Source organism: Xyrauchen texanus, chromosome 6, assembly GCF_025860055.1.
Source record: "Xyrauchen texanus isolate HMW12.3.18 chromosome 6, RBS_HiC_50CHRs, whole genome shotgun sequence".
Taxonomy (NCBI): domain Eukaryota; kingdom Metazoa; phylum Chordata; class Actinopteri; order Cypriniformes; family Catostomidae; genus Xyrauchen; species Xyrauchen texanus.
Window position 1 is genome coordinate 30,189,125 of NC_068281.1, and position 12,071 is coordinate 30,201,195.

Consider the following 12,071-nt stretch of genomic DNA (forward strand, 5'->3'; position numbering starts at 1 on the left):
GGTTGAAATATTTTACTGTGTGGCTGAAAGATCACAAAATATTGGATAAACTCCTCTAGTAGTAGAAATATATATGACCAAGCTGCTGAGATTTGTTTTAAATTGGGAGAGAAGAGTGAGCACTTACGATTTTTCCACGCTTGAATTCACTGAACCATGATCCTGGGGACTCCTTTGGCCAGTTTGATACCCTAACCTATAAGAAAAGGAAATCATGATCAAACAGTTCATAAGAGAAGCAAGCTCTTTAATTAGATTTTATATTACCACTGAAAATGAGATTTAGCTCTCACCCCTGAGGATTTCTTATCGGGGTAGATGCAAGTTTCTCCTCCCGCTGTGAAGTTACAGTACACTTTGAAGGTGTCTCCTATGCATCCCATATTGGGATCGATCCAGTATTCTCCTACAGTCAAAAACATGCAAGTTAAGAAAAAAATTGCTACTCTGTTGCCCCAATTAATGAGAGAAGCGGTTTTATCAGTACTTTCAAACCTAACTACACTGGTTGCCAAATGTTTGTAATAATGTACTGATTTTGCAGTTTCAGAAGGAAATTGGTTCTTTAATTCACCAAAGTTGCATTCAACTGATCATAAAGTATAGTCAAGACATTAATAATGTAAAAAACAGCACCATCACTATTTGAAAAAAATTATTTTGATCAAATCTTGACAGGCCCCATTTCCATCAGCCATCACTCCAATAACTTATCCTTGAGTAATCATGCTAAATTGCTAATTTGGTACTAGAAAATCATTTGCCATTATATCAAACACAGTTTAAAGCTATTTGGTTCGTGAAATGAAACTTAACATTGTCTTTGTGTTTGTCTATTGCTACAGTATGCAATAGACTGGCATGTCTTAAGGTCAATATTAGGTAAAAAATGGCAAAAAAGAAACTGCTTTCTCTAGAAACTCATCAGTCAATCATTGTTTTGATGAATGAAGGCTAGATTCATAGAATATTTCATTCAAAGGTGTACACAACAGTTTTCAAAGACAAATAACAACTGGCTCTAACAAGGACAGAAAGAGATGTGGGAGGCCCAAATGTACAACTAAACAAGAGGATAAGTCAGAGGATGCCAAGGATCTGCAAAGCTGTCATTGCTGTACGTGGAGGATTTTTTTTGATGAGAACTATTTGAACTAATTTAAGAAGTTCTGACATTTTTTTGTTAGTTAGTCATTTTTAACATTTTTAATGTTCTGACTATACATTGTGATCCGTTGAATGCCACTTTGGTGAATTAAAGTACCTATTTCTTTCCATAAGAGCAAAATCTGTACATTATTCAAACATTTTGGCTGCCCCAGTGTATATGACGAACCATTAGCTGTTCAGTTCAGATAGATTTAAAGGACAATTGTGTACTTCATAAGCTCAAATAAATGAATAATTCTGCTTTGATATGCTAAAGAAAACTCATAAGCTCAGAACTTTCTCCCACCATCAGGGAAGTCTGGTTGACTGAGCTGCAGGTCTTTGCAGGTTCTGGCTGGGTTGTCTTGGGTTCCCAGTGGGAACTTCATGCGTTCAATGTCCTGCTTGAGGTTGCTGAGGGAGCCAAACACATCCTCCATTCCCTCCACGCCATAATCCATAATTCCTGCTGCATCATCGTCCTGCATGTCAGGTGATCTCCTAGATCTTTTATTCATCTGGATGGGGAGGGGCTGGATTAGGTCCCCGGGTGAGCCCTGAGTGATTGACAATCAAAGATGAATGATCAATAAATGATTTAATTGGGTCAGCTTTAACTCAACTGGAGACAGAAGCAAATGAGCTAATTAAATTTCCAGCAGAGCACTCAATGCCATTCGATTTATTTCCACACAATATAATATGTCTCTTACAGGAGGACCTGGTGGTCCCATTAAGCCAGGTTCTCCCTTCTGGCCAGCTGTACCCTGTGGAAACAGAAAAGAGTGAATGTTATCTGAGATATACAGTATTAACCACCTCATTAACCATGTGATATGGAGAGATTCAGCACTTGACATCAAATCTAGTTGACATGAAATAGGTTAGTGGAGTTGACATTTCCTGCGATGCTACATGCTATACTCCATCTAAAACTATTTTAAATATTGTTTGGTCATTCTTAAGCTTTATGCATGCATGTTTAATGACCTTGTACTATTAAAATACATTTGCCACACTGCAAGACCATTTCAAATCAACTAGTGAAGGCAAAAAAGTTTATTAAAAATGGGGAAATCTTAAAAGAAATGTTGACCAGTTACATCAGCTAAAATAAAAAGTCCATGGGGCACACTTACAGTTGATCCTTTGGATCCCTTCTGTCCTTGTGTGCCCTGAAGAGAAATCAAGGACATTAATTAAGCAAATGTCTTGGTGGTCAAATGTATGAAATAATCACAGTACAAGTGTGAAAAGAAACAGCTTACAGGAATACCAGGAGGACCAGGGGGACCAAGTGGACCAGAAGCACCAACGGAACCCTGCAGTCAATAGACCAGATAATAATGCATTAGGTCATAATCCTGAACTAAGTGACAAATCTATCCAGTCTATCATCTAAAAAGCCAATATGATGAGATAAGTATGGAAACATCAGAGATTAAGAGCTCTTTTGAGATCAGTTATGGCTAACTATGACATTTTACTTGTGTGGCCTCATTTACTAGTCATTAAGTCTCTACTGAGAGAATTCCAGTTACTGTCTATGATATGTGATCATTTAACAGTACCCTCTTTTGTATTTTTCTAGATGGTTGATAAGCCAATATTGTTTTTTAAATATATATAATACAGTTTCTATTTTCTGAGCAAAATCAAAGGATCAGACAGTATGCTGGGGAATCTCTAATCAACATTTTTTATTATAAAGATACTTGGAATGCTAATTCTCAAGAATTTATCTTTAAAACATCAGACTCTGCCCCTTAACTAAATAACATTGTGTCACTCACAGCGTCACCCTTGCCTCCACCAAGTCCCTGAAGTCCCTGCAGTCCTCTGTCACCCTTCTCGCCCGGCTCACCAGGAGGGCCAATCAGACCAATCAGACCTGGATGACCCTGAAAGAAAAAAAAGTGATAACTTAATACTAAGTCACAAGCTTTTATAGCAACACATTTTGGAAGCCATTATTATTCATCTAAGCAGATACAATTTCAGATTAAATACTTATGAATTAGACAAATTTCAAAACAAATGTATTTGTCAAAAACATTCTTAAGGGAATACAAATAAAAGGTGGACAGTGAAGCTGAAATATTGATATATATTCGATTAGAATGAAAGTCATTCAACTGCTTTCCAATATACGTCCACTGTAAAAGGATACTTATCAACACCTTTTGTGTATGTTTGTACAAACCGAGGGACAAAAGCATATTCTCACTCAACAGCATTCTGCAGAGGCAGAAGTATTTAACCTAGAATATTCATTTAAGACTTATATATTTTTATTTTTAATAAAAAAAATTATTTGCAGTACACTAAAACTAACAATATAACAAAGACTGAAATGTGACAAATTACATAAATTTTTGCCAAAAAAAAAAAAAAAAAAGATTCAAATAAATTTGCCACAGCTTTTAATGGAGCCATACACATTGTTCAGAAACAAATCAATGCATGCATACAAAGGCTGCAATGGCAAACAACTGTTTCATCATGTAGAAAACACAGCACAATACAGCACATTGGCTCAATATAAATCATATTTAAAGCTCAGAGAAACTGAGGTGTGTTCAAGTGCTATAATTTTTCTTTCAACACCTGATATTTACAGTCAAGGCCATTTGCCTCTCCACAATATTAAAACATAATACACTCTGCCATCTCACCAGGTCTCTTCTCATATAATAGATTTCCAGAGGTAAACTGCATTGATTATGCATTGCAGGAAGTGTAACAGTTTAATCATTGTCCGACACCATGTTTCATATACAGTACTAAGAGGTTGCTTACAGCTTGGCATTATGTGAAATAGAGATGCCAGTTGTTTTCTTACACTTTTAACTGTGCTCAGCATTATTGCCAATAAAGGTATTTACATACACATGGATAGGATTAGAGATCTGGAAACATGAAGCCATTAATCATGCCATTTAGTCATTAATGACTAAAATATAGGATTAGGAAAGATATTCTTGGCATAATCTTACAGTAGTCCTTCCATTATGTATATTAGTTGTTCCTTATTAAAATGATCAATAAATAATTTGAATATGATGTGATTTGAATAATGGAGTGGTGGTGGCGTAGTGGGCAAAAGCACTGAGCTGGTAATAAGAAGGTCGCTGGTTCGATCCCCACAGCCACCACCATTGTGTCCTTGAGCAAGGCCCTTAACTCCAGGTTGCTCCGGGGGGATTGTCCCTGTAATAAGTGCACTGAAATTCGCTTTTTTATAAAAGCGTCTGCCAAATGTATAAATGTAAATGTAAATGAATAACTACTATCACTTTGTACATCTTTATATTTAGATTTTCAACATTTGTTCCAATGTTATTTGCCAAAGAGATTAATTTAGCCCTATGTTAGATTATACAGCAACACTGTCATCATCTGTATGATTATGCAGATTAGGAGACTGTGTCTACGTGTGTGTATGTCTTGGTCCTCAAGACTGTATTTAAATACTCCATGAAATCTAAATTGGAGTTTTGTGTCTTTTCGTCCATGACTGTTAGATGGCTTTGCGGCCATCTATATGCTTGTGTACTCCTAAAAGCTGACCAAATTCACTTTTAGTAGATACACACATCTTGCACTTGTTCATTTTGTCCATTAAAATGCTTTCTAGAATGATAATATCTCTCCCCTAATAACACAGACTTCTGACTAACAATAGAAAGTAGCAAATCATGTCCATGACTGTGATGTCAAATAAAGGCTATTTGCTATTAAAAAAGTGATACTCCCTTTAATGTGTTTAAGCCCAAATGGTTCAGTAGGAAATACTGCAACAAAGGAAGGAAAACTGCACACGACAAGCAATTTCATGGCACCTTTAAGGACCAGTCATGAGCAGCATTATAAGAGAGCGAAATCTTTAATTTCAATTTAAAAACTTTATTTTCACCTCAGCAGAAACAATCCATCAACACATGTACTGTATATTCTTTTGATATCTTCAAATTCCTATGTTATGCCTCTACATACGTTTTACTACTTTCTATTTTTGTATTAATAATTAATAAATCCTTTCCTGCTTCATTCTTGACCTCTGAAAATAAGAATCTAAAAACTGCAAACATCACAATCCAACAACTACAACACTCATATTCACCAGACACAGGTTGCTATGAATTCTAATTAAAACATACAGTACCTTCTCACCCTTAGTACCAGGGTCACCTTTCAGGCCAGGAAGACCAGGAGGACCCTAAACATGGTCAAAACACATAAAGGTTGTCACATTTAAATCCAAAATCATAATAATACAAATTACATACATTACTCTTGATAACCCTGCTGGGAAAAAAACTTAAACCAGTTTAAAGGGATAGTTCACCCAAAAATAACAATTCTCTCATGATTTACTCACCCTTATGACATCCCAGATGTGTGTGAATTTCTGTCTTCAGCAGAACGTAAATTAAGATATTTAAAATAATATTTCAGCTCTGCAGGTCAAGTGAATGGGTTCCAACATTTAGAAACTACAAAATCCACATAAAGGCAGCATTAAGTAATCCATATGACTCCAGGGGTTAAATCCATGTGTTCAGGCATGACTTGATAGGTATGGGTGAGAAACACTAAAAACAGAAGATGGAAAATGAGAAAGTGAAAGTAAAGTGGAAATTGACTGAGCAGGGAGGAGAAATTATAGTAAAAAAGGACTTAAATATTGATCTGTTTCTCACCATTACCTATCATATCACTTCAGAAGATAACCACCAGTCATCTGAAGTACATTTATTTTGCCCTTATGTGGAATTTGGAGCTTCAAAATGTTGGCATCCATTCACTTACATTGTATGGATCTATAAGGAGCTTCAAAATACTTCTAAAATCTTCGATTGTGTTCAGCAGAAGAAAGTCATACACATCTGGCATGGCATGAATGTGAGTAAATGAGAGAATTTTCATTTTTGGGTGAACTATCCCTTTAAGGAGGTCTTAACTACAGACTTTCCAAATGGGTGTTTGGCTAGTCTCCCAGCCTGACCAGCCAAAAAGTCCCAAAACACCTCCAAATCTTTCAAAGAAGACCAGCCTAACCAGCTGTTTTAGCTGTTTTCCAGCAGGCGAACAACATAATACTGTTTGAGCATATCTTCTTACCAGTGGTCCAGGAGGACCATCTTGGCCAGCAGCTCCAGGAAGTCCCTGCTCACCCTGAAAAAACAGACAGTAAGCATTAGCCTATTACAGTAAAACACAACTAAATATGCAAAGATAAATACAAGGTACAAATACTCAAACATATAGAGTAGAGAGTGACTAAACTTGACAATCCTCATGATAAAAATGTATATATTGCTTAATTCTGTTACGCTCGCATAAAATAATTAGACAGACAATTTGGACAATATCAGAGTTTCCTGAAGTCATACCACAGGCCCAGGGATCCCACGTAACCCCTCAGTTCCAGATTTTCCAGGAGGCCCCTGGGGGCCCACAGGACCAGTTTTACCCACTGGTCCCTCAGCACCAGCCTCACCCTGTGTGACAACAATAAAAGTATGGGATAATGTACAGTCAGCCAATCAGTATTGTAAAATAAACCATAACACAGTGATCAATACCCCGATATGAAGCAGATTCTTACCAAACATATAAATTACTAGACATGAAATGAAGAAATTGACCTCAGAGTGACATGAGAGACAAAAAATAAGCAACATAAGACATGAGACTTCATGCTGGACATGAAGTATTTGTTGGAATACACAAATAGATTAATACATTTCAGGGATCTATGGATATAAAATATAAATACAATATTGTGGAAAAAAGTAACAATATATTGATTTAATGTAAATAAGTTCCAAACATTAGTTTGGGAGGAACTAATCATCTCACTATTTAAGCAGCTGCTTCCCTTGCACTGGCGTCCAGATTCCTGCATATAGGTACCTGATGGGTGAACTGCAAATTTTTTATGTATTGGGAGGAAAAATATTTACATTGTCATTTGCGTTGTGGATACGGGTCAGGAATCAATAGTCATGGGCGGACTGCGGGTCAAATAGTCAAGGCTATTTTTTTAAATGTCAGATAATGTTCAATCTTTTTTCTGTTAATTGCCAACACAAAATTAGTCTACATGTCTATTTTTCTTAAATGCTCCAACTCAAGAGTGCTGAATGTTTGTTTGATTGCTTGTGTTACATGAGCAAATAATGTAATTTTTTTTATCAACCTGATGTGGAAGATTTATTTTAATGCGGGTGCGGTTTGGATCGTGGTCTTTATGTTAAATGGGTCGGGTCAGGTACAGAATTAAATTAGTGCTGCTGTCGGATAACGGGGCGGGTGTTCTGTTAAGTACAGCGGGTATGTGTCGGATGCGGGTTTACAACAGGACCCGTGCCGATGACGATTGTTCTGGCATCCCTCCACCTCTTTATATTTCATAAAGCCTATACCAATTTTTACAAAAATTGTCTTTTTATTTGTTGCCTTAGTCAGATAGTCTTAAAGTGCTCCAGGACAATTTGAACCAGTGAACTCGTAAATTATTGTATGAGTACAGCCCTAAAATCAGAATCAAGCATTCCACAATGTTGTGTAATAACGTTTGATATATATATATATATATATATATATATATATATATATATATATATACACACACACACACACACACACACACACACACACATGTTGTGTTTCCAAGTTTTATGGGGACTTTCCATAGACATAATGGTTTTTATACTGTACAAACTTTATATTCTATCCCCTAAACCTAACCCTACCCCTAAACCTAACCCTCACAGAAAACTTTCTGCATTTTTACATTTTCAAAAACATAATTTAGTATGATTTATAAGCTGTTTTCCTCATGGGGACCGACAAAATGTCCCCACAAGGTCAAAAATTTCGGGTTTTACTATCCTTATGGGGACATTTGGTCCCCACAAAGTGATAAATACACGCTCACACACACACACACACACACACACACACACTTTACCTATTTATTAAACTAAACTTTTAGTTTACAGTTTTTAAATTGCCTTAAAGAGCAACCGTGATCATATTTATGTAACCAATGCTAACATATGATGACAAATAATATTGGGTCAACCAATCATTTTGAAGAACTGGAGCTTTTGGAAGGAAAAAAACAGAGAGATAGACTTCCTGTCACTTCCTGTGATTGAATCTGTAGTACAGGCTTAACTTGTCTTGGCATCTAATTAAGCTTTCTAGTGCTAAAATCTTTAAATGAGGATTTTGAAATAGCTTTTTAAGTCAGGACCACTCAGTGTTGAAAGAGATTGGATTCACCAGACAAATCATGTGCTGATAACACATCAAGAGCTCGACAGGAAAAAGGTTTTACTCAGCAGTATAAACGCCAATCGTGTTATTTGCTTGTTCAGGTGGTATTTTAAATAATAGAAAACTGTCTCACCTTTGCACCCTTCTCTCCTTGCCTGCCTTCTGTTCCAGCTGGGCCGGCGGGACCCTTGAGGAAAGAAAAACAAAACTCAGAACCTTCTAGAGCAGATGCAATACTGAGCATTCAATGATCAAAGTAGGACTTAGATTTAGAAAGATACAACATGTTTTATCAAGAAAACTGCACAATTGCATTTCTATCATATTAAAGCTAAAGTTTAATTGTTTTAATGTTAAAATACTTCCCATCCCAGAGTCAACTACACTGGCGGCCAAAATTTGGAATAATGTACAGATTTTGCTCTTAAGGTACTTTTATTATCCAAAGTGCCATTCAACTGATCACAATGTATAGTCAGGACATTAATAACGTTTCTGAAAAAACAATTTTTTCAGAACTTGTTAAACTACTTCAATACTTCTCATAAAAAAACATCCTCCATGTGCAGCAATGACAGCTTTGCAGATCCTTGGCATTCCCACTGTCAGTTTGTCGAGATACTCAGGTGATCCAGAACAGAAAGTTGTTTCTTTTTTGACATTTTTGACCTAATATTGATTTTAAGACATGCCAGTCTATTGCATACTGTGGGAACTCAAAACAAACACAAAGACAATGAAATAATAAATAGCTTTAAACTGTGTTTGATATAATGGCAAATGATTTTCTATTACCAAATTAGCAATTTAGCATGATTACTGAAGGATAAGATGTTGGAGTGATGGCTGCTGGAAATGGCGACTGTCTAGATTTGATCAAAAATACGCTGAATGCCACTTTGGTGAATTAAAGTACCAATTTCCTTCCGAAACAGGAAAATCTGTTTATTACAAACTTTTGGCCGCCAGTGTTTATGCAAGCAAGTTGTAGGCTGATTTTCCTGAAAAGTATCCATACTGTGCGGTTCCGTGGCAAAATCAAAACATTGCTGTTTGTTTAAGCATCCAATTCCTGACCAGCCCAAAATAGCAACATTGGCTTAACAAATAGCATGAGTTTAGAGTGTGATTTTCTATATCCGACCAATGGAAGACAGGGGAGTATTCAGGAAACCTGTTTGAAAACAATAATTATTTTTGCTATTTCATTTGGTGACACTACTGTTGCAGAGATTACAGTCCCAGAATAACCCTGTTCAACGTATTAGCAATAGTAATAGCAACCCTGTTAAAAAGACTAACAATGCTGGTCACTGGAAATTCATGCTGGTCTTGGCTGGTCTTTTCAGCAGGGTAAAGGCATGGGCAGGCATCCAGATGCTAAGCATTACTATCCCCACATTTGTGAATGCTACTAACATGATAATTTAGCTAAATCTGTGCTCAACTAGTGCAGCTATGTTTTTATTGCATCATGGGCACAAAAACAGAGCAGCCAGATATGTTTCCCTGAAGCCCATAAGCAATATGGGTGTGCACATTAAAATTCAAGACACAGAGCAAGCTGAGGTCTGGTGAATGAATCAGCTTCATGCGCAGACCCATTTAAAGTTGTAAGCAAGGCAGGCAAAAATGGAAAGCCCTGTAATGCATTTTTATTGCTATTAGCTCACGGCTCCACTGATACTGGAAAATTCAATATTTCAGACACAAAAACAGTCTTTTTTGTTTCCTGCCATACATTTGGCAATGAACCTCTGTTCAGAACACAATTTAAACCAAATTCTCTCAAAAGTTTTGAGAGTCTTTTTGTCTTTGAAAGTGATCCACCGAAATCTGTAGAAGTTTACTGTGTTAAATTGCATCAAATCATAGAAGACTGCATAACTAAGAGAGTAATCTATTCTGAGCCAAACCTTGAGGATGGCACCAGAGTTTACAATGACAACTTCATTTCCTTTTGGCTATCACGGTGCTGTCATTCAAGCAACTTTGGTCAATATTCTATTATAGAACTGTCTAAATGTCAGCCACAGCTGAACAGCTCTTGAGCAATGCTAACAGATATGAGAGGACCTTTTTTATATATAGGTCTTATTTTATGCTGAGATTTCATGGGAATGCCTGTCAATTCTTTACTCCCTTGGGAACAATTTGCAGAGGTAAACTAAGACCCAATAAATGACTACCCTGACCATGCTCTGCTTTTAAGGATATATTGTTTGTGTAGTTCAGATCTGTTAAAAATAGATTTGTTCCACCATAAAATCTACTTTTAACAAGGGAGATATAAACGTTTATAAAATGTGTGTCTCAGCAGAGTGCAGATGGACCAACAAAGCAGCATTACAAACAAAAGACGAATTTTACGGTTACTTTTTATACGTTTTTTTTACATTAGTTAATGCATTAGGTATCATGAAATAACAATAAGCTATATTTTTAACATAATAAATCTTAATGTTCATTTATGAAAATATTTGTTTTATTGTTAGTTCCTGTTAGTTCAGAATGCATTTGCTAAAGTTAACATACACAACTTTTAATTTAAAAAAATGTATGAGTTTACATTGACATTAACATTAACCAACTTTTATTAATGTTGTAAAAGTATTGTTCATTGTTAGTTCATGTTAACTGATAAACAAATATTTATTTTATGCATAAAATGTGAAGCAAACTTGACTGTGCAAAACTCCACAATGCTAGGATGATGTAACTGGTTGCCAGAGTAGTACTACTAGGTTGCTGAGGTGTTCTAGGGTATTAGCGTATTCTGAGTGGTTGCTAAATAGCCAAATTCAAAAGAGCACACCCCCAAGTCTCAATGATATTCTGGTCTCTAGATATGGCTCTGATCTCTCCTTCAATGTAAGTCTATAGAATATTTTCATCCATTTAATCACCCGCCAGGTGAAAATTGGTTAGAATAGTAATAGCAGTCCTCTCTTCAACAAGCTGCATTATTTAAAGGATCATTCGTGTCTATAGGAAAAATGTGCAGGATGAGTGATGCTTGCCTTAGCAAACAACACAAATAAAAGCAAGTTAAAGTACTCACCCGTTTTCCAGGGGGCCCAGGAGGACCGGCTTCACCAGATGGACCAGATGGACCCTGTTTTGTAAACATTTTGCAGATTAATTGGCATGTTGAGAAAGTATTTTAATGCCTTGAGCATAAAATATGATCCACAGTGAGAGATGATTATCACTCACAGGTTGACCGGCCTCTCCATCATCTCCCTTGTCTCCAGGAAGGCCATCCAGTCCCTGTGTGAAAATCATCACAGTACATCACATCATTGGCATTTTTTTGTACTCAATTTCAATAAAGTTTCATATAATTTGTATGCACATACAGATTATTTAATCTCTGAAATTTCTGTACAGCATTATTAATCCATATATGCACAGGCTGTCACTGATTAATTCATAATTGCATAACCATTTGCTTTTTGAAATATACTGGACACACATATAGCCTGAAAAGAAGATTTATTCTAACAACTATTTTGATAATCTGTCAGTTGTTTCTTTGATTGACTGATTAATCAGATATTCCACATTTTACCCAATGCTCTCCTTTTAACTAAAAGTAAAAATGATCTATAATATATGCCATACAATGCATG

At 36.2% G+C, this 12,071-nt stretch overlaps 1 protein-coding gene across 2 annotated transcripts in view; it reads right to left on the bottom strand.

Moving 5' to 3' along the window:
• The window catches only part of LOC127644875 (collagen alpha-1(XI) chain-like), a 113,816-nt gene that overhangs the window by 4,896 nt on the left and 96,849 nt on the right, over nucleotides 1-12,071 (bottom strand). For both annotated transcript variants that reach the window (XM_052128282.1, XM_052128283.1), the window contains exons 53-65: nucleotides 11,656-11,709; nucleotides 11,501-11,554; nucleotides 8,573-8,626; nucleotides 6,546-6,653; nucleotides 6,274-6,327; nucleotides 5,315-5,368; nucleotides 2,943-3,050; nucleotides 2,418-2,471; nucleotides 2,289-2,324; nucleotides 1,863-1,916; nucleotides 1,457-1,706; nucleotides 294-406; nucleotides 128-196 (exon numbers count right to left, since the gene is read on the bottom strand). In XM_052128282.1, the coding sequence (XP_051984242.1) occupies nucleotides 128-196; nucleotides 294-406; nucleotides 1,457-1,706; nucleotides 1,863-1,916; nucleotides 2,289-2,324; nucleotides 2,418-2,471; nucleotides 2,943-3,050; nucleotides 5,315-5,368; nucleotides 6,274-6,327; nucleotides 6,546-6,653; nucleotides 8,573-8,626; nucleotides 11,501-11,554; nucleotides 11,656-11,709 (1,062 nt within the window). The remainder of the gene's footprint in view (nucleotides 1-127; nucleotides 197-293; nucleotides 407-1,456; nucleotides 1,707-1,862; nucleotides 1,917-2,288; nucleotides 2,325-2,417; nucleotides 2,472-2,942; nucleotides 3,051-5,314; nucleotides 5,369-6,273; nucleotides 6,328-6,545; nucleotides 6,654-8,572; nucleotides 8,627-11,500; nucleotides 11,555-11,655; nucleotides 11,710-12,071) is intronic.